Source organism: Mobula hypostoma, chromosome 13, assembly GCF_963921235.1.
Source record: "Mobula hypostoma chromosome 13, sMobHyp1.1, whole genome shotgun sequence".
In the NCBI taxonomy this organism is placed as follows: Eukaryota; Metazoa; Chordata; class Chondrichthyes; order Myliobatiformes; family Myliobatidae; genus Mobula; species Mobula hypostoma.
The window spans coordinates 88763333-88790666 of NC_086109.1; the positions used below are offsets into that span (position 1 = coordinate 88763333).

At 40.3% G+C, this 27334-nt stretch overlaps 1 protein-coding gene and 1 long non-coding RNA gene across 7 annotated transcripts in view; one reads left to right on the forward strand and one right to left on the reverse strand.

Annotated features, from left to right (window-relative positions):
- glceb (glucuronic acid epimerase b) overlaps nucleotides 1-3326 on the reverse strand; it is a 93099-nt gene extending 89773 nt beyond the window's left edge. For 2 of the 4 annotated variants that reach the window (XM_063066144.1, XM_063066143.1), the window contains exon 1: nucleotides 3081-3326. Coding sequence is in view for 1 of the 4 variants with exons in the window: in XM_063066140.1 (XP_062922210.1) it covers nucleotides 2585-2586 (2 nt within the window). In the remaining 3 variants the exon portion in view is untranslated. Of the gene's footprint in view, nucleotides 1-2584; nucleotides 2855-3080 lie in introns of those variants that run through there. The other 2 variants (XM_063066140.1, XM_063066142.1) reach the window with 1 other exon arrangement.
- LOC134355765 (uncharacterized) overlaps nucleotides 2968-27334 on the forward strand; it is a 70890-nt gene continuing 46523 nt past the window's right edge. For 2 of the 3 annotated variants that reach the window (XR_010020179.1, XR_010020181.1), the window contains exons 1-2: nucleotides 2974-3040; nucleotides 9720-9869. This is a non-coding gene — a long non-coding RNA (uncharacterized LOC134355765). Of the gene's footprint in view, nucleotides 3041-9719; nucleotides 9870-27334 lie in introns of all 3 variants that reach the window. The other variant, XR_010020180.1, reaches the window with a different exon arrangement.

Consider the following 27334-nt stretch of genomic DNA (forward strand, 5'->3'; position numbering starts at 1 on the left):
CACTGATCACCTAACTGAATACACTCAGGCAGTCGTCATGTTCATTCCCAACTTCCCTACAGCCGCACTAAAAACTATTCTTTTAACCCTAACAAATTCTCTTCAACAAAGTCTGCCCTCAACAAGTACTTAAAAGACAATGAATTCAATCTGTTCCTCCCACATTCCTTTTTTAAAAAAAAGTATAAACCATTCCACATTATTTTGCATGCCAAATGTAACATTATTCCTGCTGCTGCCAGTAAGGAGTTTGTACGATTTCCCTGTGATTTCCTCTGGGTGTTCCGATTTCCTCCCAGTCGGTAGGTTAATTGATCATTGTAAACTGTCCCGTGATTAGGCTAGGATTAAACAGGGAGATTGCCGAATGGCATAGCTCGAAGGCCCAGAAGTGCCTACTCTATGATTTATCTTAATAAATATATAAATAAAATAAACACACATGACCCTAAGTTGAGGACTTGTATCAATGTGAGAGACAAAATATGGGCGACTCTATTATTAGAACAAAAGGCATTATTCTAGAACTTGAAACACAAAACACTGAGCAATGAAATCTACCTATGCAAATATAAAGTCAGAATCGCCACTGTGCATACAGTTAATTAAAATTCCTGCTCAGCTCATATGTATCATATCAAATCTGCAATCTAATATCTTCATCCGAATCAAAACGTAAACTCAAAATTTGTACTGTAAAGTGCATTAACGTCAAACATACATAATCCTGATGAAATTATCCACAATCAGCAGTTCTTCACAGCTCTTCATTTAAAAGCCATCAAGGGTCAGGGGTGCCAAGATGTTTCTAATGGCTAATATGTGAAAATTCAAAGTTTAACACTTGACTAAGGGATTACAGTTGAGTTATTGATTAGGAGCAATTATCTGTCACACAGTCCAAAATTTCAAAGCTTGTAGATATGAAACTGTTCAAACTTTATGTGCAAAACACTGTTCCTTTGAGCAGTATTCTAAATCCTGCACTCCGCAGAGCAGCAGTAGTATTCATATTAAATTAACAACTTCACTGTTGCATGGATAATGTGGTGATCAATTTTACATTAAGACTAGCAGTACCTGATTACCCATTTCCCAGCCTAAAGAAAGAAGAATTTCTTCCTTTTGCGCTCAACCCTCACTAAAGCAAATCAAAACATTTGTTCCATTCCAAACCCACCATGAAACAATATGCCTTCAAAGTGAATCATTTCTTTCCCAGGAATAAGTTCAAAACACCCACTTTGGTCTAGCTGGGGTCCACGGTATTGCTTAATGGTATTGGTCCACGGCATATAAAAGGTTGGGATCTTCTGGTCTAGTCTCTTGTCAGGTAGATGCCAGAAACAGATTTGATATAAATGCAACACATACAAAATGCTGAAGGAACTTGGCAGGTCAAGCAACATATATGGAGAGGAATAGTCAGTGTTTCAGGCAGGGTCTCTGTTTATTCCTCTCCATAGATGCAGCCTTACCTGCTGAGTTCCTCCAGCATTTTCTATGGATTGCTCTGGGATTCCAGCATGTGCAAAATCTCTTGTGTTTTTGATACAAATGAATGATTTCCAATTAGAATGTGTTCCAAATACTGCATCACAATTGTCCATTATCACTGTGTGAATAATATTTCCAAAAACATCAACAACATACTTTAAAAATTCCATATAAAATAAATGTCTATATACTTTACCAATAAACATCTTGACTAATATTCATTTACCTGATATTGCTTAACCAACCAGGAGCTTTCAACTATCACAGACCACTCATCCCACTCGGAAACAAGGATTTTCAAATGTTCAAGCACAAATGATTGAAATGGCAGATTTGTGGGAATAAATATTTGTCAAAATTAAAATTGTGAACTAAAAATACAGTTAAGCCTTACTGAAGTCCTAAAGACATTATTCAGAATGTAATGTCAACAAATGCCACGGTTTTCACTAAACTTGATTTTTATTATAAACTCAAAGCAAAATTCCTCACGATTTGGAATTCTGGCAGCTGGCGGTTCAATATTCATTTTACGAGAATGGGGCACTTTAACTTAAACTCAAATACAGTTTAAATTAACCCGTGCTCATTATGCATCTCTGAAATGTGTCAGGAAGCCGACATTTCAAGTCATATTTGGTCGCACACAAGTTCTATCTACTACCTCTTTAAAACACAGATTTCCAAAAGCATGCAATAACCCATCGACCGAGGGGACACACAGAAGAATCTGAAGTTATTATTTAGCAGGACAATATTGTTCTAGGGGGCTTCTCCACCCCGCTCAAAATAAAACAAAAAAAGCTTGCTGTATGTCAAGGCATTGAAGTGCATACCTGTTACTTCCTTGCCATCCAACACGATTACGAACTTGAGATTTTGGTATTCAACATACACCATCCTAAAATTAAATTCTATTACACTAGAACTAGATAAACCAGGCGCAGCAGTTCAAAGCACAGATGCATGCACGCGAGAGAGAGAAATGGAAAGAAAAACATTACAAGTGGGCGAATGCTGAATTGCCGATTTTCAGAGAAACTGGTTTTACAGATATTTTCAATTAAAAAAAATCAAAACATCTTACATTGCAGTCCCATAGGACGTGTTCGACCATCACAACAGTAGCAATGATTTTTGACACCAAATGGCTTGTTTTACTTCCCGCACGCAAGTATTTTCTCTATGAAAAACGGTAGAATTCGTAGGAGTATGAAAGGAGGTATTCTCACACAAGAAACAGAAGGATACCGAGACAGCGAACTCTCTATGTATTACCGAACCGGGCAAGAGCAAGCTTGCTTGCCAACTGCACCCACAGATAGCCCAGCGGGGCACGGGCAGCACGCATGCGCAGTCTTTCCCACCCGGCCGGCAGACTGACATCTGAAATAGCCAATCGGCGGGCACGGACCCGGCTTGCGCCATGCACAACAGTTGGCCAATGGGGGGCGGCGAAAGAGGCGGGGACGCAGCGAAGCCAACGGTTGCGGCGCGGGTTCGTGGAGCCGGTCTTGGCACCGACAACCCAAACGAAGAGTAGGTAAGGGTAATAAAAGTCACCGGACTTCGTGCACACCCACCTGGACCGGAGGTAATCCGATGGGGAAGTCCTTTATATATATCTCGACGTATTTTTAAAAGAAAGATATTTAAAATAAAACAGTCCTGCTTATATAGTCGCAGCTATTCTTGCTCACAGTTTCTAAGGGTGTATATATAAGAGAAGCCGTAACTTAAATCGAGGTGCAGTCACACAACGGCTGGCTTTCTCTTAGTTTTTAATCTACAAGCCGCTATTCAACCTAACTTGACTAACGGCGGACGTCATGCGGCGCAGGTGTGAGTGACAGGAACGGCAGGGAAGTGGGTGGGGCAGAGAGGTGGGAGGCCGGCCAATCAAGTGCGCCGGTTTGCCTGAGGTGGGCGGTGCTAGCTATCAAAGGAGGTGGAGCTGAAGCGGAGACAGCGCTGTCAATCAGCGCGGCTGAGGGCCCGGAATTGGGTGAAGACGGACGTTGCTGAGTGGGCAACCGGGTTGGCCAATGGGAAGGCGCACCGTTTCTTGGCACAGCGGCATCTGGTAACAGCACGGAGCACCAGAAGACAGGCAGGTGGCGTTTTAATGTTGCCCATTGCGGAAGATGCCAGCAGTTAGAAAGGGAAATAATGATTGCTGGATATCGAAATGGAAAAAAAAATTGCATTCCTTGGAAATTTGAAGTACAGAAAACGTTTCACAATCGTAGGTCCAAGCATAGCTGGGTTCAGTTCAAATAAAAGGTAGTATTATGTGAAACTATAGACCCTAGCTCTGCCTGCTTTGGCACAAGTAAAATATTCTCTGTTTTCGTCTCACTTTGTTTCCCTATCTCCTGTACATACATTGCTTTCACATTGTCTTTGCTGCCAGTTTCCACCCTGCTGTTTGCTTCATGCGCTCCATCTTCCAACTATCTATCTACATTGCAAGATCTAGCCTGGCAGTCAATATCTACAATAAGTCTACTGACGCCCACAACTAGTGTAACCATACTTCCCTTCATTATGTTTCCAAACTAGAAGATTGTAGAAGTGACATTTAATGTTTAATAATAAGGTGCCAAGATGAGGCCACCCTCAGGGTGGAGGAGCAACATCCTATATTCTGTCTGGGTACCCTCCAACCTAATGGCATGAATATCAATTTCTCTTTCTGGTAAATGGCCTTTTACCATCATGAACTTTAACGATGAAACAGTTGGGTCCAGATCCTTTACACTTAGGTACAGGAAATGACAATAGGCAATCTTGAACAGCAGTGTATTAACTTGGTTATAATAATAGATCATTAAGAAATGAATTTTTATTGTATCAAAATTGATTCAATTTCTTTATCCACAGATGCCATAAGACAAAGGAGGAGAATTAGGCCATTCAATCCATCGAGTCTTCTCTGCCATTCTGTCACAGCCGGATTATTTTTTTCTCTCAGCTCCTATACCTTGCCTTCTCCCTTACTAATCAAGAATCTATCAACTTCAGCTTTAAATATACCCAATGACTTGGCCTCCAGAGCCATCTGTGACCATGAATTCCACAATTTCACCATCCTCTGGCTAAAGAAATTCCTCATCATCTCTATTCTGAGGCTATGCCTGCTTGTCTTAGACTCTCCAACTATTAGAAATGTCCTCGCCACGTCCACCCTATCTAGGCCTTTCAAAATTTGGAAGGTGTCAGTGAGACTTCCTGCCACCCTCATTCTTTTAAACTCCAGCGAGTACAGGGCAGAGCCATCGACACCTCTCGTACACTACTCCTTTCTTTCCTAGGGTCATTTTCATAAACCTCCTCTAGACCGTGTCCGATGTGAGCACATCCTTTCTTAGATATGGGGCCCAAAACTCCTCAGAGCATTCCAAATGTAATCTGATCAATGACTTATAAATCTCAGCATTACATTCATTCTAGTCCTCTGGAGATGAATACCGACCTTGCCTTTGCCTTCCTTACTAGCGACTCAACCTGCAAGGTAATATTTAGGGAATTCTGCCAGGACCCTTTTTACAATAATTTTCCTGTGCACAGCTGTCTTTGATATGCATCTCCTTTCTGAAGAATCTGCAGGCCAAGTCCTGTTGGTACTTAATGCTCTTAACTACAGTGAGTGCATACTCTCTTCTTGCACAGACAAGTCTCTCTAATCCAGAGAGCTTTAGCAGAGATTAGCAAAAGCTAACAGTTAAGAAATGCTCAAATATGCATAGGCAGGCCACTGAAATCCAACATATTAATGCCCTTATTCCCAGGGTGTATATGGCCAATACCAGAGGTCATCTGTTTAAGGTGAGTGGAGGAATCTGCACTAGGACTTCTGAATTCTGACATTCTGTTTTTATTTAAAATAAAGACGAAGATTGGCTTTATTTGTCACATGTACAGTGAAGTGCGTCGTTCGTGCCAACGACCAGTACAATCCGAGAATTTTGCTGGTGGGAGCCTGTAAGTGTTGCCATGCTTCTGGCACCAACATACTAACCCTAACCCATGCGCCTTTGGAATGTGGGAAGAAATGGGAGCACCCAGAGGATACCCACGTAATCATGGGGAGAATAGACACACTCCTTAGAGACAACAGGGAGAATTGAACCCTGATTGCTGACGCAGTACAGTGTTACACTAACCACTGTGCTAGCATGCTGCCCTAATTTTGAGCATTTATAATATTTTGCTTTTTATTCCAACATTAATTTACTTTGTTTAGGACTTACAGATCCTTTCCAATACTAAGGAATATTGTAAAAGCACAGAGATGCTATGCTTAAGACAAAGCATTAAACTGATCATTTGAGTGGAAGATTCCATCAGCACTGTTCAAAGAACAGATAATTATCCTACCTGATATTTCTCCTGTAACAGAAAAGCGATTAATTGATTCCCTCATCTAATTTGCCCTTTGTGAATCTTATGTGCAAATTGATAGTTGTGTTCACTTGAGTAACAACAACGATTTACTCTTCAAAAAGCACTTCATTGTTTCCAATGTGCTTTGCCATGCACTGAGGCTGTAAAAAAAACATTTTTCCAATATTTTGATGAAAATATTAACAGGCGATGTGAATGGAAGATAGAAAGAAGCATTTTGGTTTTGTGCCATGTATGTTTCAGATCGATGACTTTTATAAAGCACTTAAAAAGATTTGCTTAGCACATTCCATAGCCTCAAGATTATCTCATCTCACAATACTTAACTTCTGAAATGTAGTCACTGTTTATTTATTTATTTATTTATTGAGGTACATCGGGGCTATTCGAGCTGCACTCCCCAGCATCCCCCTGATTTAACCCTAGCCTAATCACAGGACAATTTACAATAACCAATTAATCAACCAGCCAGTGGGAGGAAACCGGAGCACCCAGAGGAAACCCACGCAGTCACAGGGAGAACAGACAAACTCCTTACCGCAACTGAACCCGGATCACTGATACTGTAAAGCATTGTGCTACCGCGCCACCCCAGCAAGTAGGTAGAACCCCAGCAAAATCCCACAAAGAGCTATTGGATGTAGATTTTTAGTGATATTTGAGAACTTATGCTTTTGGATAATGTTTTGTAATCTTTTATGTCCACCTGAAGGAGAGAAGGATCTCTGTCCAATACTTCACAGTGTGATTTCTCTGTATTTCAGTGAAGTGTCAGCCTTGAGTATGTGTTAAAGCTTCTAGTGTTTGACATGAAATAACAACCCTCTGACTCGGTGACAAGAATGCTACTGATGTACAAAAGTGAATTAAACCCCCAAAGTTAGTTACTTTGGTCTTGCGTATAGTTATTAAATAAAAAATATACTGCTGTACATCAGGCAACTGATTTCTGTGTGATAGAATCACACAATTACCACTGGCTGTTTATGTGACCATTCTTAAAAAGTGAGCTCATGTATAGTTCAAAGTAAATTTATTATCAAAGTACCATCTACTACTTTGAAATTCACTTTCTTGAAGGCATTTACAGTAGAACAGAGAAATACAACACAAGTCAATGAAAAACTATACCTAAAGACTGACAACCAATGTGCGAAAGACAAACTGCAAAAAATTAAGAAAAAAGAATAAGTAATTAAATAATACTGAGAACATAAGTTGTAAAGTCCTTGAAAGTGAGTCTTTAGGTTGTGTTCAGTGATCAGAGTTGAGGTGAGTGAAGATATCCATGCTGGTTTAGGAGCCTGATGGTTGAAGGGTAATAACTCTTCCTGAGCCTCATGGTGCAAGCTAGAAACCACGAGCTTCAAATAAATTTACATTGTGATGTCTGAAATACTAGAATAGATAATGAAAAACTTAGTAAGAAACTTTATGAACTCTTAATGGGTTTTACCTTTTGACAAATGCAGCTTTTTCCTCGTCGTACATTCCACAAAATTCACATAAGCATATAAGTTAATCACCACAATAGAGCATTGACAAGGAAAAGGTTCAAGTTACATTATCAGCATTAAAATAACCACTTTGCGTACATCCAGCCAGCGTGTGCTATCAAGAAGTAAATGGAAAATAAACATTAACTAGAAGTGTCTGCCCTGCTCACCTGTGGCAGGTGTTGGTGCTTACTGTGATGCTCACGATGCAGTGTCATTGTAATTTTAAGCAATGGAAGAAATCATCATACCCTTTTGGAATAATTGCTATTGTTCAATGTCAAAAAATAAGCATAGTTATTCATAAGCATTCTGAGCTTCCTCTATGTATTCACCTATGCAATGGCTTTCACTTGGGAATAAAGAGCACAGGAATTTCATCCAATAGGCACATAAATGGCAGCGACCTCCAATTTTTCATGTATCCTTCCAATTTATTAATGCTGCGATGGTGTTGTTTCTTCAAATACTTTTTTTTTCATGCTCCTTATGCTCTCTATACACCAGACAATCTTCTCCCTGGCTTCTCATTACAGGAAAATAAAGTATTTAATACTCTCAGCTTTACCTTTTTATCTAATTAATTTTTGGTGAGGTGAAAGGAAGCCCCCAGCAAGAGACATTGGCCATTGGGGACAGAGTATGTGTCAGTTATCTAAATTACAAGCATGAAAATAAGAGCTACATTTTGTGTATGGAAAGGATTGCCTGGAGACAATTTTAATTGTCTTATTTACAACAGAGGCTTTGCAGGAAGACTGACTTACTCTTTGGAAATGAGTAATTTAATTATTGGGGTTAAGTGGGTCAAATTTTAGACATGTTAAATATACAGTGCCTTGTAAAAGTATTCAGCCCCCCCCCCCCAACCCGTTGTTCTCATAAATGAGGATCATACCAGGGATTTTGATCAAATTAACAGAATTTTTATTTGTTAATCATAGTAGAGCACAAAAAACAGGGACAACTGTAAAGCATGAAAAGCTAAAAATTCATAAACTGAAATGTCAGCAGTTCAAAAGGATTCATCTCCCTTTGCTCAGTACTTAGTTGAACCACCTCTCGCAGCTATTACAGCCAGTAGTCTATTAAATTTGCGCAATGTGATGGAGCAAGTTTTTCCCATTCCTCCTTACAAAATTGCTCAAGCTGTGAAAATATCCTACTTCAAAATATTTTAAATTTAGAAAATGAGACAGTGAAATGTGAAAATAGTTGTTGGGGCTGAATACTTTTTCAAGGTACTGTAAAGGTCTCTGGCAACAATGGAGACCCAACAGCTGAAGAGAGATGAGAATAGACTGATTTGACAAGTAAATGATTTTTCACCAATATCTGTGGGCAGGAAGCACAGGAATGTTCCCAAGGTCCCAGTGAATCTGCTTCTCACTATGACCAGTGGGCACCCTACTGCTGCCTGTACCTATATGCTTCTTGCCTCTTCCGCCCCAGTCTATATCTTAAGATCTGTGGAATTCATTGCCACCGGCGGCTGTGGAGGCCAAATCATTGGCTATTTTTAAGGCAGAGGTTGGTAGACTTTTGATAAGTCAGTGCCTGAAGGGATACAGGGAGAAGGCAGGACATTGGGGCGGAGAGGGAAATGGATCAGCCATGATGAAACAGCAGAGCAGACTTGATGGGCCAAATAGCCTAAATCTGCTCCTACATCTTGTGATCTAATGTCTTCCTAGCTACACACTGGCATTGCATGCATTTTTGCCCAACAGCCATCCAACCTCTCAATCTAGCCAATTACAGGCAGGAAAAGCATCCAAAACTGAATTAAGTTTTGTGGTTAAATTCAGGATTGCACACCTATCACTTACCAGATTCTGCTGTTTGTCACTAAATATCACTGAGCAGCGGGAAATGCCTTGAGAAGGAAATATGTATAGTTTCCATAATAATTACTTTTTGATTTTGTTACTTCTGAGACATCTTCAGTGATGAGTACAGATCATTCAGAAGAACTTTGAAGACAAAACATCAGCATTATTTTCAGACATACAAACAGTATGTGTATGATTCTGTGGTTTGCAGATTAGGAAAGTGAGATTTATCAAATCATTGCTGGTTGTTTGAAGTGGAAATATATACCCTAAACCTGTCTGATGATACCTCAATGAGCAATGGAACGGCAAAGGATCAAATGAAAAGATGATTTACAAACTTCTTTGAAATCTTGACTGTTTTCAAAATATTCTCATAGAAATTCATAAATCAAATGGAAGAGGTATAAGGGATCAAACATTGCTTGATGCAAGCAGGTTCTAAGTAGTCCACTACTGATTACCCATATCTCTATTATTCCTGTAGGACCAGAGCAATGTGATGAGTGATTTACCTTCTAATTCTCATATATGGTCTTCATAGTTCAATCTGAGAGGAACAGAACAATTAACTCGAGTTTCTACAGATGCTGGAAATCTTGAGCAACATTCACAAAATGCTGGAGAAACTTGGCAGGTGAGGCAACATCTCTGGAGAGGAATAAGCAGTCAATGTTCTGAGCTAGAAGAATCAGCTCAAAAGGTTAACTACTTATTTTCTCTATAGTTGCTTTCTGACTTGCTGAATTCTTGTAGCATTTTGTGTGGGCACCTATACAAATAATTTGAAACAATCCAAATCAAAGCGATCACGCTGGTCATACCTGCCTCTTATCAGTTGTACCCTCTTTCGCAACAGCTAACAGATGAAGTATTATTGCAAAATTTACTTTAGTATTGCAAAGGGCAAGATTGTGAAAGCAAAAAATTGGAAATCATTTTGTCTTGCATATATATAGCCTCTACTTAATTTTATGTGCACCAAGACTTTTTGTAGCAAGCTTCAGCCCAATTCTTAACATAGGTAAATACAACATTTGCTGGTTCCCAGCTAATTGGCTTTCTCATTTTCCAAGACAAAATATATGGGAAAATGGAAAGCATCATTTACTATAACAGCATGTGCTTAGCTGAGCTATGGAACTGAAGATGTACTTGAGCTTCACGTACTTGATGCAAATGCTGGATACTTAAATTGAAACTTATTCCATTTCCCATCTCTGATATTTCAATTAATGTAGACATAATGCTCTGTTTTAAACATACACATACTGTCTTTTGTATTTTCATTACTTGTATTGCACTATATTCTGGTGCAATGAAATCTGAGAACTAATAATTGCCAGAAAAACAATACAGTTGAATAGAACTGGAAATCTTCACTTTTTGAGGTATAGAGTGACACACACAAAATGGTGGAGGAGCTCAACAGGACAAGCAGCATGTATGAAACATAAATAAACAGCTGACGTTTTGGGCTGAGACCCTTCATCTACTGTACATCTTACTGCATCTGCAGAATCTCCTGTGTTTTTGAGATATATACTGGTATGAGAACCATTATTTACCAATAGAATTTCTCTTAAAAACAACCAAACAAAAAAAAGCATGAAAATTTATTGCCCTTTCCCATTTATATACCTGCAGTCTGTTGCCACAATTACAATTAATTGAATGGAAACTAAAGGTCAAATCAGTTACCTGTCCTTCAGCATGCTTCCTCACTCCCTAACAGCCATGCCTGCAGATGGCTTGATCCTACACTCAGAAATTCCTCTCGAAGGCCTGCCCATCTTTTGTACCCTCCAGATTAATGCCCTTAACACCTAACTTTTTACCCAAATTGTCATAGCATGAATTGATTTCAAATTTTGCTTAATAACACTCCCATGAAACACTTTGAGTTTTTTAACTGTTAAAAAGTACATAGAACCTACGAGGGGTGATTGATAAGTTTGTGGCCTACGGTAGAAAGAGTCAATTTTAGAAAACTTAGCATATTTATTTTTCAGCATAGTTCCCTCCTAGATTTACACACTTAGTCTAGCGGACGTGGAGCATACGGATCCCTTCTTTGTAGAAGTTGGCATCTTGGACCTCCAGAAAGTGGTCCAGAGCAGGGGTGATTGATAAGTTCGTGGCCTGGGTAGCAGGAGCTGAGTTATTAACTTCAAACTTTCTGCATAATCGCTCGAAGAGTTTAACTGCACATGCATGTAACGAAAGCTGTATAACTCCAGGACTGCTGGACTAAGTGTGTAAATGGAGGGGACCATGTAGAAAGATAAATGTGCTAGGTTTTTTGAAATTGATGCCGTCTACCTTAGGCCACGAACTTATCAATCACCCCTCGTAGAACAGTACAGCACAGGAACAGGCCCTTTGGCCCACAATGTTGTGCCAAACCAGCTAAGAAGTAAATCAAAAATGCCCTTAAAAACTATTCCTACCTACACAATGTCCATACCCTTCCATATTAATGTGCCGATCTAAACGTCCCTTAAAAGCCTCTAATGTACGTACTTGCCTCTACCACCGTACCAGGCAGCACATTCCAGGCATACACCACTCTCTGAGTAAAACACTTACCCCTCACATTCTCTTTGAACCTCACCCCTCCCAGCTTCAATGTATGCCATCTGGTATTAGGCATTTCTACCCTGGGAAAAAGATACTCCCGATCTACTCTGTCTACGCCTCTCATAATCTTATAAACCTCTATCAGATCTCTCCTCGGCCTCTGCCACTCCAGAGCAACTAACCCAAGTTTGTCATGATAGCGCATGCCCTCTAAACCAGAGAGCATTCTGGTAAACCACGCTCTCCAAAGCCTCAACATCCTACCTATAGTGGGGCAACCAGAACTCCATGTAATACTCTTGATGTGGCCTAAGCAAAGTTCTGTAAAGTTGCAGCATAACTTTTTGACTTTTGGACTCAATGCCTTGAACAATAAAAGCAAGCATTCCATAAGCCGCCTTATATAAATGCAAGTTGTGTTTACGGTTTCAGTAGAGCTAGCAGTCCAGTGAACCCAGACTGTGAGTGTCAGAAGCTGTTCAGTCATGGGAGGTATCACTGACTTGCCTTTATGACCTTGCAAATGTGTAGCTTGACACTGAACAATTAACACTGTAAACTCTAATCTGTTTCTCGTAAAGTAAGTTCAAAGTTGACAGGAGATAATTCTACACAAGTATCAGTTACCTAACCATAAATTATTTACCAAATATTAAAAGCTGCTTCAGTTTTTCTTCAGAAGTTTTCTGTTGACTCTGCCGTAGTTGGATGCATCAGCAAGGGAGATGAGGCTGAGTACAGGCTACGGTAGGAAACTTTGTCACATGGTGTGAGCAGAATTATCTGCAGCTTAATGGGACTCTGCCGTAGTTGGATGCATCAGCAAGGGAGATGAGGCTGAGTACAGGGCTACGGTAGGAAACTTTGTCACATGGTGTGAGCAGAATTATCTGCAGCTTAATGTGAAAAAGACTAAGGAGCTGGTGGTAGACCTGAGGAGGGCTAAGGCACCGGTGACCCCTGTTTCCATCCAGGGGGTCAGTGTGGACATGGTGGAGGATTACAGATACCTGGGGATACAAATTGACAATAAACTGGACTGGTCAAAGAACACTGAGGCTGTCTACAAGAAGGGTCAGAGCCGTCTCTATTTCCTGAGGAGACTGAGGTCCTTTAACATCTGTCGGACAATGCTGAGGATGTTTTATGAGTCTGTGGTGGCCAGTGCTATCATGTTTGCTGTTGTGTGCTGGGGCAGCAGGCTGAGGGTAGCAGACACCAACAGAATCAACAAACTCATTCCTAAGGCCAGTGATGTTGTGGGGATGGAACTGGACTCTCTGACGGTGGTGTCTGAAAAGAGGATGCTGTCCAAGTTGCATGCCATCTTGGACAATGTCTCCCATCCACTAGATAATGTATTGGTTGGACACAGGAGTACGTTCAGCCAGAGACTCATTCCACCGAGATGCAACACAGAGCGTCATAGGAGGTCATTCCTGCCTGTGGCTATCAAATTTTACAACTCCTTCCTTGGAGGGTCAGACACCCTGAGCCAATAGGCTGGTCCTGGACTTATTTCCTGGCATAATTTACATATTACTATTTAATTATTTATGGTTTTATTACTATTTAATTATTTATGGTGCAACTGTAACGAAAACCAATTTCCCTCAGGATCAATAAAGTATGACTATGACTATGGCTATAGACCACTAACTTCAATCACAAGAATTGGTAAACCATGTATGTACTGCCCCCATTGATCATTTGTTATGTTACATGTCATATGACATTTCCATGACCAGGATTGTTCTTGGCAATTTTTTTCTACAGAAGTCGTTTGCCATTGCCTTCTTCTGGGTAGTCACTTTACAAGACAGACCCCAGCCATTATAAAAACCATTCAGAGATTGTCTGCCTGGCATCAATGGTCGCATAACCGGGACTCGCGAAATGCACCAGCTGCTCAAATGACCATCCACCTGCTCCCATGGCTTCACATGACCCTGTCCAAGGGTGACCTGCAAGCTAGCAGAGGGAAGGAGTGCCTTACACCTCCTTTGTTAGAGGTGTAACAATTCTCTCCCATAAAACTACCAATACTTCTTGTAGAATTGTATTTTCCAACAATTTTTATTTATATCATTCCTTTAATATTATAAGATGTACTAAATTATATTTGTGCAAGTTAAGTACAGGAATAAATATAAGCCAGCTTGGTGGTAATGAGTGACAATTATTAACCATGTAGGAAACCTTATTCCACAAGAAACTTTCTGAAAATCTTACGTAGATTCATCATGTCACCTAAAACTTTGAGGAACTAATATATGGAAGATGCACAGTGGAGAGTATCCTAAGTGGTTGCATCATGGCCTGGTATTGCAACATCAGTGCCCAAGAATGGAAAGTCTACAGAAAGTGGTGGATACAGATTAGCCCATCACAGGCAAACCCCTCCCCACCATTGAGCATGTTTACAAGGAGCACCACCACCACAAGAAAGGAGCATCCATCATCAAGGACCCCTCAACATCCAAGCCATGCCCTCTTCTCACTCCTACCATCATGCAGGGTGTACAGTAGTCTTAGGTCCCACACCTCCAGGTTCAGGAACAGTTATTACCCTACAACCACCAGGTTCCTAAATTGGCATGGGTAATTTCACTCACCTCAACTCTGAACTGATTCCACAACCTATAGACTCACTTTCAAGGACTCTACAACTTGTGTTCTTATTATTATTTATATTTTTTAATTTGCACAATTTGTCTTATTTTTCACATTGGTTGCTTGTCAGTCTTTATGTGAAGTTTTTCATAAAGTCTATTGTATTTCATTTTACTGTAAATGCCTGCAAGAAAATGAATCTCAAGGTACTATATGGTGAAATATATGCACCTATATAATGAATTTACTTTGACAAATATTGTTTTAAAGTCCTCAAATCTTCAATTGACTGTCCAATATAGCCTTGGTGTACTACTTTGTCCAAAGGGTGATATTTTTGACAAAGCAGAATTTATTCTTCATGGAATTAATGTTTTAACTAAGGTAGTCAAGAAATGACAACCAAAGCAACAAATTATGTCAATAATTAAAATTACTGAATTCAAGAAAGTAGTCTTTTGACATTTAGAGTGCAGGATTCAATTGTGGTTTCATATTTATTAACACTTTTCTAATCCCAAGTAGATTGCAGAGTCTATACTCTTCACTTGCACAATATTAAACATTTATATACAATCCCCAGCACTTACAGCAGGCATGTAGGGGTCATTTCAATTTGCCTGCTATATGAATTCAACATTTCATCTTCCCTATACCACAATGGTGAATGCACTTCAAAAGGAGCACGTAATTAACACTAAAACATTTTGGGAGATGCTGAAAGGGACATGCAATTCCTTCCTGTCACTTAAGGTGCTCATTATAAATCCAGCAAATTATTTCTGCGCCACCGACTATGGCTGAACAATCCAATATTTCAGGTATCTAGGATGCACTTATGAAACTGAACTCTCTATAATTCTCCCTTAGTAATAATTTTCTCAACTGCATGGTCACTGCAAAATGTTCTACGTGATTTTAATAGTAACTCCAAAAGAATGGGAATTTTCTTAGAAGGGACCAATAGGCTCAATGTTTAAGCTTAGATAATCTAAACTCTGTTATTTTAATAAAAATATGTAAAAATGCACAAATGTAAAGTGTAATTTTATTCTTGTTTGTGCTTGATGTTTTCAATTACTTAGGAATTTCATTGTTGCAAACTTCCAACATTTGTCCTAAAAAGTTCATTTGATTCAGGTGGAGCCAAGCAAATGCGAAGATCAGAGATTCAATCTCTAGGTATCTGATGAGTTAGAGCATCTTAGTCAACACCTATATGTCACCATTTGTATGTATAAAGATGGGACTGAATCAAGCTGATTCCACATCTGACATAGAACTAAAGATCTTTTTTTAGGAACGATGATAATTAGAGTCCTTGGTTCAGCAAAGTACCTATATGTCACCATATACTACCCTGAGATTCATTTTCTTGCAGGCAGTCAAAGTAGAACAAGATATACAATAGAATAAATGAAAAACTTGCGAGACCATGGATCTGTGCCTGGAAAGTCTTCACTCTCCAGGGCACAGGCCTGGGAAAGGTTGTATGGAAGACCAGCAGTTGCCCATGCTGCAAGTCTCCGCTCTCCACGACACTAATGTTGACCAAGGGAAGGGCATCAGGACCCATACAGCTTGGCCCCAGTGTCGTCACAGAGCAATGTGTGATTAAGTGCCTTGCTCGAGGACACAACACGTTGCCTCGGCTGGGGCTCGAACTCACGACCTTCAGGTCGCTAGTCCAATGCCTTAACCACTTGGCCACGTGCCCACATAAATGAAAAACTACACACAAACAAAACCTGACAAGCAACAAATGTGCACAAGAAGAAAAACTCCGCAAATACCTGGTGGTGTGGGACCTGAGGCTCCTGTCCCTCCTTCCCAATGGCAGCAGCAAGAAGAGAGCAAAGCCTGAATGGTGGGAGTCCTTGATGATGGATGCTGCTTTGTTGCAGCACTCCTTCTAGATGTGCTCCACGGTGGCGAAGGTTTCTCTTCTTTGATGGATTGTAGGCAAATCTCTCCAAGAGACCAGAAAAATAAACTAAGGTTCTTAATCAAGTTTTTCTTGTAGACAAGCCTTGTATAACTCTATTTTCCTTTACTGAATATATGTACAATCCATGGATAAAGACACCACATCTTGGTCCCAGCTCTCAGATCTCCGAAACTGCCCACTGGGAAAACACACACCACTTCCTGCACCATACTTTCTAGCATTAGAGATTATGGATTCAGTTACTCCCCTTTCAAGGTCAGTGCACTGATATATTTAAAATAAGATCAGTCTTTGTAAATGTATGGGTATTTACACAATTCTTTATTTTTTTTGGAAGATAATGAGTCTACCTGGTCCCACATGTTTCTAGCTAAACAGTAAGTAAAAACAAGTTTGGCTGGTTGTTACCCTTGAAGTGAGAGCTCTCCCAAATGTTACCCAACATATAGGAGCCATGTATTTATTTTCTATCACATGGGTTGGGGTGTGGTAGAAGCAAATGAGTATAGTTACGTATTCTTGTTCCGTTAGTTGTTTAGTTAGTCTAGTTAAGAGGCATAAGCCACAGAGAAAGTTATTTTTTTGTTGACTGCTATAAGTACACTTAAGAACATATTTAATTTAGTTTAACCACTTAGTTACGGTAATTGATCTCCTGGCTTAATCTCTCAGCAGTTCTGGTTTGTTATAAAGTAGCCACTGCACAACAGGATAATATAATTCATCACAAGTTAAGAATTGAGCCTATCATCTTTCTGCTGCTGCATCTCTACTGTCGAATACTTGGTAGTGTGGAGGAGCAGAGGGATCTGGGGGTACATGTCCACAGATCCCTGAAAGTTGCCTCACAGGTGGATAGGGTAGTTAAGAAAGCTTATGGGGTGTTAGCTTTCATAAGTCGAGGGATAGAGTTTAAGAGTCGTGGAGTAATGATGCAGCTCTATAAAACTCTGGTTAGGCCGCACTTAGAGTACTGTGTCCAGTTCTGGTTGCCTCACTATAGGAAGGATGTGGAAGCATTGGAAAGGGTATAGAGGAGATTTACCAGGATGCTGCCTGGTTTAGAGAGTATGCATTATGATCAGAGATTAAGGGAGCTAGGGCTTTACTCTTGGAGAGAAGGAGGATGAGAGGAGGCATGATAGAGGTGTACAAGATAATAAGAGGAATAGATAGAGTGGATAGCCAGCACCTCTTCCCCAGGGCACCACTGCTCAGTTCAAGAGGACATGGCTTTAAGGTAAAGGGTGGGAAGTTCAAGGGGGATATTGGAGGAAGGTTTTTTGCTCAGAGAGTGGTTGGTGCGTGGAATGCACTGCCTGAGTCAGTGGTAGAGGCAGATACACTAGTGAAGTTTAAGAGACTACTAGACAGGTATATGGAGGAATTTAAGGTGGGGACTTATATGGGAGGCAGTGTTTGAGGGTCGGCACAACATTGTGGGCCGAAGGACCTGTACTGTGCTGTACTATTCTATGTTCTATGAATATCTTCATCAGCTGAACCAATATGGCAAGAGGTTTGAAAAATGTTTCCTTAAACACAAGGCTACAAACCTGTGAACTTTAAGCATCATGCACAAACAGGAACGAAGTCGCACCTAGATCTGAGATATTTATACCTTGTATTGCAGTTTGAATCTGTTTTAGATTTTGAGTATTTCTGGTGTAGCAATGCTGATGTTAGCACTGAATCCAAGATATCAACACTGTATGAGTCAGCAGTAAGGTATATGAAGCAAATGTCTCAGAGTAAATTGATAACATTGGTTCTGGACTATTGTAAATTAGTGATGGTAATAAAAGCAATGCATCAGCCTAATTAAGGCATCACCTTAATTACCCATTCTCATACTTATAATAAGGACAGAGGAGACTTTTGGTTGGCAAATACTACATTTTTCATAGAGACGGGGTGTACTACCCTCCACAATATGACTACACAGCAGAGTGTTTAAACAAAAGTTAGAACAAGTTATGCTTTTATTTGAATTGAAAATATTTTTCATTAATTCTATTGTATCATTCTCTTGTGAATGCCTGCAAGAAAATGGATCTCAGGGTAGAATATGGAGACATATGTGTCCCTTGATAATAAATTTACTTTGAACTTTGATTTCTTTCATCTTTTAGACTTCAACAAGTGTACAAATTATAGGACAAGAATTTGCCCCTCTCGCCACTATTTCGTCCACTGTTTGGATCTATGCTTTAGTAAATAAACAGGCGTCTATTCTGAAATTTCCCTTATTTTGATCAAAGCATTGTACTTTCACTGCACATGCTCCCAATTGCTTCACTCAGATTAATAATTCTTTACGATTCTGAAATCGTATAATATTAGTGCATAAATACTTAATACATTTGTGGTTTCCTTTGTTATTTTTATAGAGGAAATAATCTGTTAAATTTGAATATCTTAATGCATTAGATTGGAGACTGGGCTTTCATATAGAGACATTGTACATTGCAGAGTGTACTTCCAAGGCCCTTAGGATTAATGGAAAGCTTGGCCCGCCTAATCAATCAGTGGAATCTTATTTTGATTCATCAGTAAAGGACAGATTTATCTGGCTTAATGCTATTCTCATTTTTAAAAATCCTAATGTTCTAATGAATTTGATTGCACTATGTTTTTCATGTCATATATGACTAGTCCTGATCCTTCAAAGTAACAGAAGTAATAGTGGTTACACTCAATCCTGCTTTTTGACTTTGTGGTCTAGTTCAGTAGGTGGATTAAATAAACATTCAGCGGCTGTGAATTAGGCTTGAATCAATATCTCCATTAATTGATAGTAATGGGTTCTAATGTTCTAAGTAGGCTTATTCTACCAACTGAAGCAATAGCACTCAGAAATCTCCATTTCAAAACCCCAAACCAATTACTTTCAACTGTAATAACATAAAGAAATATTAGATTTTAAAATTTGGACATATAGCCCCTTCCAGCCATTCGAGTCACATCACCCAGCAACCTCCAACATTCCTGTTTAACACTAAGCTAATCACAGGACAATTTACAATGGCCAATTGTACCTGGTACATCTTTGGACTGTGGGAGGAAACTGGAGGATCTGGAGAAAATCCATGCATTCCATGGGGAGGTGTTCAGAGACTCCTTACAGAGGATGCCAGAATTGAACTCTGAATTCGGACGGCCCAATCTGTAATAGCATTGCCCTAACTGTCACCCTATCATGGCACCCTCTATCTATTCTCCCATTAAGAAACTCCACGTGCAGTATGTTGGAATCAGAGAATTAAGACTACAATGCTTCAGTGCCATCTCTGACCCATGTTGCCTGACCACAGGGGGCTAAGTTATCCTAACAAGCTTAAATCAGACTGTGTTACCCTGACTTTGCAGATCAGATTGTTAGAACTGAAGAGCTACTTCAAGTAATATTTCTCATGGTTTTACCTCTTCATTCAGTTTATGCCAAAATGACCTTGATGCATCTGCAGGTTTAAGATCAGAAGACAGACTGAGAGTTATCACACCAGTTGTTTCTGCCCTTGCTTGACCAAGGAGTCAAATTATTGTCTTTCCTAATAAGATCTTTAGCTCTACGTCAGATGTGATTCAGCTTGATTCAGTCCCGTCTTTATACATACAAATGGTGGATATAATACTTGATACTTAATAATATTAAACAATTTTTAACCTTTTAATAAGTTCTTAGTAAAACTGTGTCAAAGTTATGGAAATAGCAAATGTTGAACCATATTCCATGAAAGCTTGTCTTCCTAATGAATTTGTTACAATTGAGATAGAGTAGTCATCTTTTGAAATGGCTGTATGAAATGGCTGCCATGCTAGTCCTTTTAATCTTAAAAGGCCAATTGGACAATTTCCGTATCCATTCATGTTCGCTTTTTGCTGAGACCCACAGAATGATATCCTACCCTCTCAAACAGGCAGAAAATAAGTTTGTAGAAAATAAAATACTAACAGGAAAATGAAGCAAACAAAAAATATAGTCCCTGTGCTCAATAGCATGACTGTTAATTCTACTTTGTTTCACTTATATAAATTTAGTCTACCTTGTAGAATTAAAAAGTTATATGCATAACCTATTGATGCGTCCTCAGATTTATCTGTTTAATTGTCGACTTGCTCTTCTGATCTAACTGTCAGATCAGTGAGATTTAGGACAGCTGACTGGACCATTTAAAAGTTAAAATGCAGCATGAAAAATTGATTGATTAATTTGAAGAGTTATGAATCAACAAGGCCCACTATTACAGTGCAAATTGAATCTGTCGTTTTAGTGCTTGTCATTTCCTACTTAATTTCATACTGTTGGCACCGGAGACCTTAATATAATTAAGGCAGTTGTAAAATTCGCAGTCTTCAAAGAAATGAAAAGGACTGGTGGGGTGCTGGAGGGGGGTTGTTGGGTGGGAGAGTATTGGGTGGGGAGACAGAAATCAAACTCACCTTGTATCTGAATAATGCAAGTATTTGCATTCCAAATAATTGTAGGAAAAATGATAAAAATGTTGAAAATCAACAGTGAATTGCAACACAGTCAACGCTAATGTTGTTGGTTGCACTCAGACAGGACCCTGTGAAGGCAAAAGTCATTGCAGCAATCAGCTTTAAAATTTCTCATCAGATGCTTTCGTGTTGACTTTAAAAGGTATTGGTGGCATTTGCACTCAAGACATGGGAATGGTACAGCCATAATTACTAACGGGTGTGCCGGCATTGGAGAGGGTTTAGAGGAGGTTCATGAGAATGATTTCAAAAATGGAAGGGTTAATAATGAGGAACATTTGATGGCTCTGTGCCTATACTCGCTGGAGTTTAGAAGAATGTGGGAGGATCTCTTTGAAACCTGTTGAATTTCGAAAGGCTTAGATAGAATGAATGTGGCGAGGATTTTTCATATAATCGGGGAGTTTAAGGCCAGAGGGCACAGCCTCAGAATACAAGGACGTACATTTAGAACAGAGATGAGGAGGAATTTCTTTAGCCGAAGTGTGGTGAATCTGTAGAATTCATTATCATGGACAGCTGTGGAGGCCAAGTCAGTGAGTATACTTACAGCAGAGATTGATAAGTTTTTGATTAATAAGGGCATCAAAGGTTACTGGGAGAAGGGGGTTGAGAGGGATAATAAATCAGCCATGATGGACTGGTAGGTAGACTCCATGGGCCAAATGGCCTAATTCCACTCCTATGCCTTATAGTCTTACCTGGCAAACTTGCAAATTTGTTTATTGAGGGTCCTGCCTTTGACTAGCTCTAGAACTCTGAGCATGCTCCAGGCTTCATGAGACTCTTGCCATAGCATTACATCTTCACCAAAATCAATATAAAAACAATACACTCCAACTATAGGAGTATAAATATTTGCAGTATTCTTGAAAATGGCACAACGTTAAGGTACTCAATGTCAATGGCTGCACTGAGAAAGCTCTGGGAGAGCGTTCATGGAATTTTGCTTTCCCATTACTGACCAAGCTATAGTAGAACACATAAGTGAATATATAGCAAAAGGCCACCAATTGTGAGTGATCTGGTGAAGGCACTACCATAGTGTTGTTATCCAGTGTCACTCCATCCAGTGAAATTAACGTTTCAGCTCATGTGCTCTACCAGATGATCACTGGTGTGTCAGGGCTATAACGTTTATTGACATTTACTGTAATTGTTCATCTTGGCTACATTCACAGCACCTTCCCAATGTGTTATCTCCAACACTAAAATGTACCTGAAGGCAATCCTTTAGTCTTGCGAGACCATGGATCTGCGCCTGGAAAGTCTTCACTCTCCAGGGCGCAGGCCTGGGCAAGGTTGTATGGAAGACCAGCAGTTGCCCATGCTGCAAGTCTCCCCTCTCCACGACACCAATGTTGTCCAAGGGAAGGGCATTAGGACTCATACAGCTTGGCACCAGTGTCGCCGCAGAGCAATGTGTGATTAAGTGCCTTGCTCAAGGACACAACATGTTGCCTCGGCTGGGGCTCGAACTCACGACCTTCAGGTCGCTAGTCCAATGCCTTAACCACTTGCCCACGTGCCCAGGTGCATAGGATTACCAGCATGTAAAATTCCCCTTCAAGTCACATACAACCTTGACATTATGTCAGAGATGCCTCGTTGACACTGAGTCTAAAATCCTAGTAGTGTGAACATACCTTCACCAGAAGGAATACAAGATTCAAGAAGACAAGCCAACAGCATCCCTAAATCATTTGGACCAGTTGTTACTCATAAAGATGGTTACCTGGTTATATTGCCACCATCATGGGTTTCCAACCTGAGGTCCATGGACCCCTCAGTTAACGGTATGGGTCCATGGCAATAAAAAAAAGGTTGGGAAACCCCTGGTCACCATCATTCTCGACAAGACTTTGGATACTACAGTATCAACCTATGATTCAGTCCATGCTATATCAAGACAGAGTGATGCCATTCTCACTGCTCTGAGAACAATTTCCTGAAATCCTGACTACTTTCACAATTTACACAAGAGAATTAGGGATGGGCAATCAGTAGATTTTGCCATCAAAGATTATAGTCCATAAAGATATTCTTCTAAGTGCATAACTTTGGATTTTGTTTTTGTATTGATTTTGCAACTTTGTGGTGCAGTATGTGATTAATCAAAATATTAACCACATGGGTTGTATCACAGATTATACTCAAAGTTTTTTGGATAATGTTGTTTATGTTGCATAGACATCCTTACACCCTGCTTTTTTACATATGTAATCATTGGTGTGCAGGTGTAGCTCATACCACATCAGGAACTATTATTTACTTATGAATAGGCCCTTCAAACGTACTGCCCAGCAATACCCAATTTAATCCTAGCCTAATTACGCTCCTTAAGGAGCATACTGTAAATGCATAGGAGGTGCAGTGTTTGGATCTTAGCTCTGATAGTTAATGTGCATGCCTTGATTCAGGCGCCAGGTAATTCCAGCAACGATGAGTTGCTGTGTGAGACTGATCTCCCTACTTCCACTTGCCTCTCCACTCAGTGACACACACATCTGACCTCCAAGCACACCACTCATCACTGCCCTGAAGATGCCTAATTTTACAATTCTCTTAGACCATGAATCTTAGGGGCAGAATTAATCCGTTCAGCCCAGCGAGTCTGCAGTGCTATTCCATCATGGCCGATTTATAACCCCCGTCATTACCACTTTCCTGTCTTCTCACTGGCCCCTTTGATGGCCAGACTAATCAAGCATCTATCAGCTTCCGCCTTAAATATACCCAGTGACTTGGCCTCCATCGTCATCTGTGGCAATGAATTTCAGAGATTCGTCATACTCTGGCTAAAGAAATTCCTCCTCGACTCTGTTCTAAAGGGATGTCCTTCTGTTCTGAGTCTGTGCCCTCTGGCCCTGGACTCCCCCACTATTAGAAGCATCCTCTCCACATCCACTCTGTCTAGGCTTTTCAATATTCAACAGGTTTCAATGGGATTCCACCCCCTATGTTTGTAAACTTCAGTGAGTACAAGTCCAGAGCCATCAAAAATAATTATCTATATTTCATTCCATGCTGACACATGATCTTATTGAAACATGTAAGATTATTAAGGGATTGGACACGCTGAAGGCAGGAAGCATGTTCCCGCTGATGGGTGAGTCCAGAACCAGAGGCCACAGTTTAAGAATAAGGGGTAGGCCATTTAGAACGGAGTTGAGGAAAAACTTTTTCACCCAGAGAGTGGTGGATATATGGAATGCTCTGCCCCAGAAGGTTGTGGAGGCCAAGTCTCTGGATGCTTTCAAGAAAGAGATGAATAGAGCTCTTAAAGATAGTGGAATCAAAGGTTATGAGGATAAGGCAGGAACTGGATACTGATTGTGGATGATCAGTCATAATCAAAGTGAATAGCGGTGCTAGCCCAAAGGGTGGAATGGCCTACTCCTGCACCTATTGTCTATTGTCCATTGACACTGCCAAGCCCCCCACAAGGCGTTAATGCAAAATTAGTCTGGGAATCAGACTATGAGTTTATTGTTGAGTATCAGTCAGATACCTATAATAGAATGATATTACTTACTTACTGCCCATTATGTTGCTGCTGTTTAGGGCAGCGATGAAGTTCCTCCATTTCTGGCAGTGCTCAGGGCTTCCTTCATCATGTTAGCAGCTTCCTGTCTTTTGCTTTCACTACTGTCAGTCGTGCAAGTCTTCCATACAACCTTGCCTAGGCCTGCGCCCTGGAGAGGACACTCCTTTCCAGGCGCAAAACCATGGCTTCGCAAGACTAACGGATGCCACCAGTCATGCAAGTCCTGGGTGCAGACGAAGGAATATTGTTGCACAGATGTAGAAGGATTGCTCATTGCTGTTCCTATAACAATTTTGTTTGAGCAGTCAGAGGAGTTAGCCTTGAGCTGAACCCCCGAACAAGGAGGACTGGTGGACCACTCTTAATCTGGCCTCTACCCTTTGGCCTGTTTACCATAGGTGACCCTACCAATAACCAAAGCATAAACTCTGACTCCAGCCAACATAGTCATTGAGGCACAAGGTGATCCTCTTGAAGGAGAATGATATTGGGATGTCTATAAGAAGCAAAGTAGACACACACTTGAAAGCATCTTATCCAGCTTGGTAGAGCAACTGCTTTGCCTAAGACCACGATCAGTGGCATGGAGTTGGGGACATAGCTCGGCACATCACGGAAATTTGCCAGCCCTCCATGGACTCTGGCCACACTTCTAGGTGCCCTGATAAAGCAGCCAACCTAATGATCCCATCTACCCAAGACAGTCTCTCCTCTTCCCCCTCCCGTCAGGCAGAATATATAAAAGCTTGAAGGCATGTACCACCAGACTCAAGGACAGCTTCTATCCCACTGCTACAGAACTACTGAACGATCCCTTAGTACAATAAGATGGAATCTTGACCTCACAATATACTTTGCAGTGGCCCTCCATCTTGTTGTCTGCCTACACTGCGCTTTCTCTACAACGGCGGCATTTTATTTTGCATTCTGTTATTGTTTCCCACTGTAATGCCTCAGTGCAATATTGTAATGAAATTATCTGTATGGATGGCATGTCAAGCAAAGTATTTCACCATATCCCGGCACATGTGACAATAATAAACCAATTTACAATTACAAGGAAAAATGAGAAAATGCTTAAGATAGAATTTCATTTCTAGATCAGTTTAAATCAGTCTTAATTGTTTTTTAATTATTTGATTTGCAAATTAAAATAATAGAACCATGATTTCACAAAATCCTCTGTTTTATGAGTTTCATAAGATTTCGATTATGTACCTCATCTCTTACACGACAGAAGGCATTTGATGTTGTCTATAAATCTTCCTCTCATAATTATCATAAAAAATGATGCATCTTTGAAAAGTAAATGAGATTTTACCAGTGACTTTTAATATAATTCTGCATCACAATATATTCAGCAGAAATATACTTATGTAAAGCTATGCATATTTTCCCATTTATTTTCGATGTCCTAACCTGAATAATGCTCTAGAACCCACCCCAGCAGTCTTCAATCTCCTCACCTCAGTCATTCTTCAAGTGTGGGCTTAGATTGTGTGAGCCAGGAAAGTATTAGACATGGTGGAGGAACAGCTGAATTAAATCCTGCCCACATGAGGCCTCCGTCGGTCAGGGTCGACCATCGATGTTGAATCCTAGCTGTCTAGATACAGAAGCCTGGGCGATACGATATGGAGAGCAAGCTGTTGCCTATGTAGCAAGCTTCCCCTCTGCACGCATCTAATGAACCCAAAGACCAGGGGGCATACAGGAGTGAGGTATACCAGCTGGCAGAGTGATGTCGCAGCAACAACCTTGCACTCAGCGTCGATAAGACCAAAGAACTGATTGTGGACTTCGGAAATGGTAGGACAAGGAAAGACAAACCAATCCTCATAGAGGGTTCGGACGTGGAGGGAGTGAGCAATTTCAAGTTCATGGGTGTCAATATTTCTGAGGACCTATGCTGGTCCCAACATATTGATGCAGCTTTTACAGAAGGCAAGGCAGTGGCTATCTGTCATTTGGAGTTTGAGGAGATTTGGTTTGTCACCTAAAACACTCAAACACTTATATAGATGCACAGTGGAGAGTATTCTGACAGGCTGCATCACCATCTGATATAGGGTGAGGAGGGGTTCTACTGCACAGGATTGAAGTAAGCTGCAGAGAGTTGTAAGATTAGTCAGTTCCATCAGGGGTACTAGACTCCAGAGTATCCAAGACATCTTCAAGGAGTGCTACCTCAGAAAGGTGGCGTCCATCATTAAGGACCTCCATCACCCAGAACATGCCCTCTTCGCAATGTCACCATCAGGACAGAGGTACAGCCAGGAGGCACACACTCAGCGATTCAGGAACAGCTTCTTCCTCTTGACCATCCAATCTCATTGAACCCATGAACACTTCCTCACTACTTTTTTATTCTGTTTTTGCATTACTTATTTTAGTTTAACGATTTAATATGCACATATATATACAGTATACAGTAATTCAATGTTTTTCTCTATGTATTGTACTGCTGCTGCAAAATTAGCAGATTTCATGACATATGCCAGTGATATTAAACCTGATTCTGATTCTAATCCTTCTTGATGGTATAGGACAAAAGATTGAGAGGTGTTGTCAAGGTAATCTTGATGAGTAGCAGCAGGGCACATGGAAGATCAGAATTAAAATCCGGTTTAGTATCACTGGCATACGTCGTGAAATTTGCTACATTGTAGCAGCAGTACATTGCAATATATAATAGGAATAACATTTAAATTACAATAAGAAATATACACTATATATCAAAAACATAAATTAATTAGTACAAAAAGAAAATGAAAAAAATGGTGAGGTAATATTCAGGTTTCATTGTCCATTCAGAAATCTGATGGTGGAAGCGAAGAAGCTGTTCCTGAAACGTTGAGTGTGTGCCTTTAGGCTCCTGCATCTCCTCCTTGATGGTAGCAATGAGAAAAGG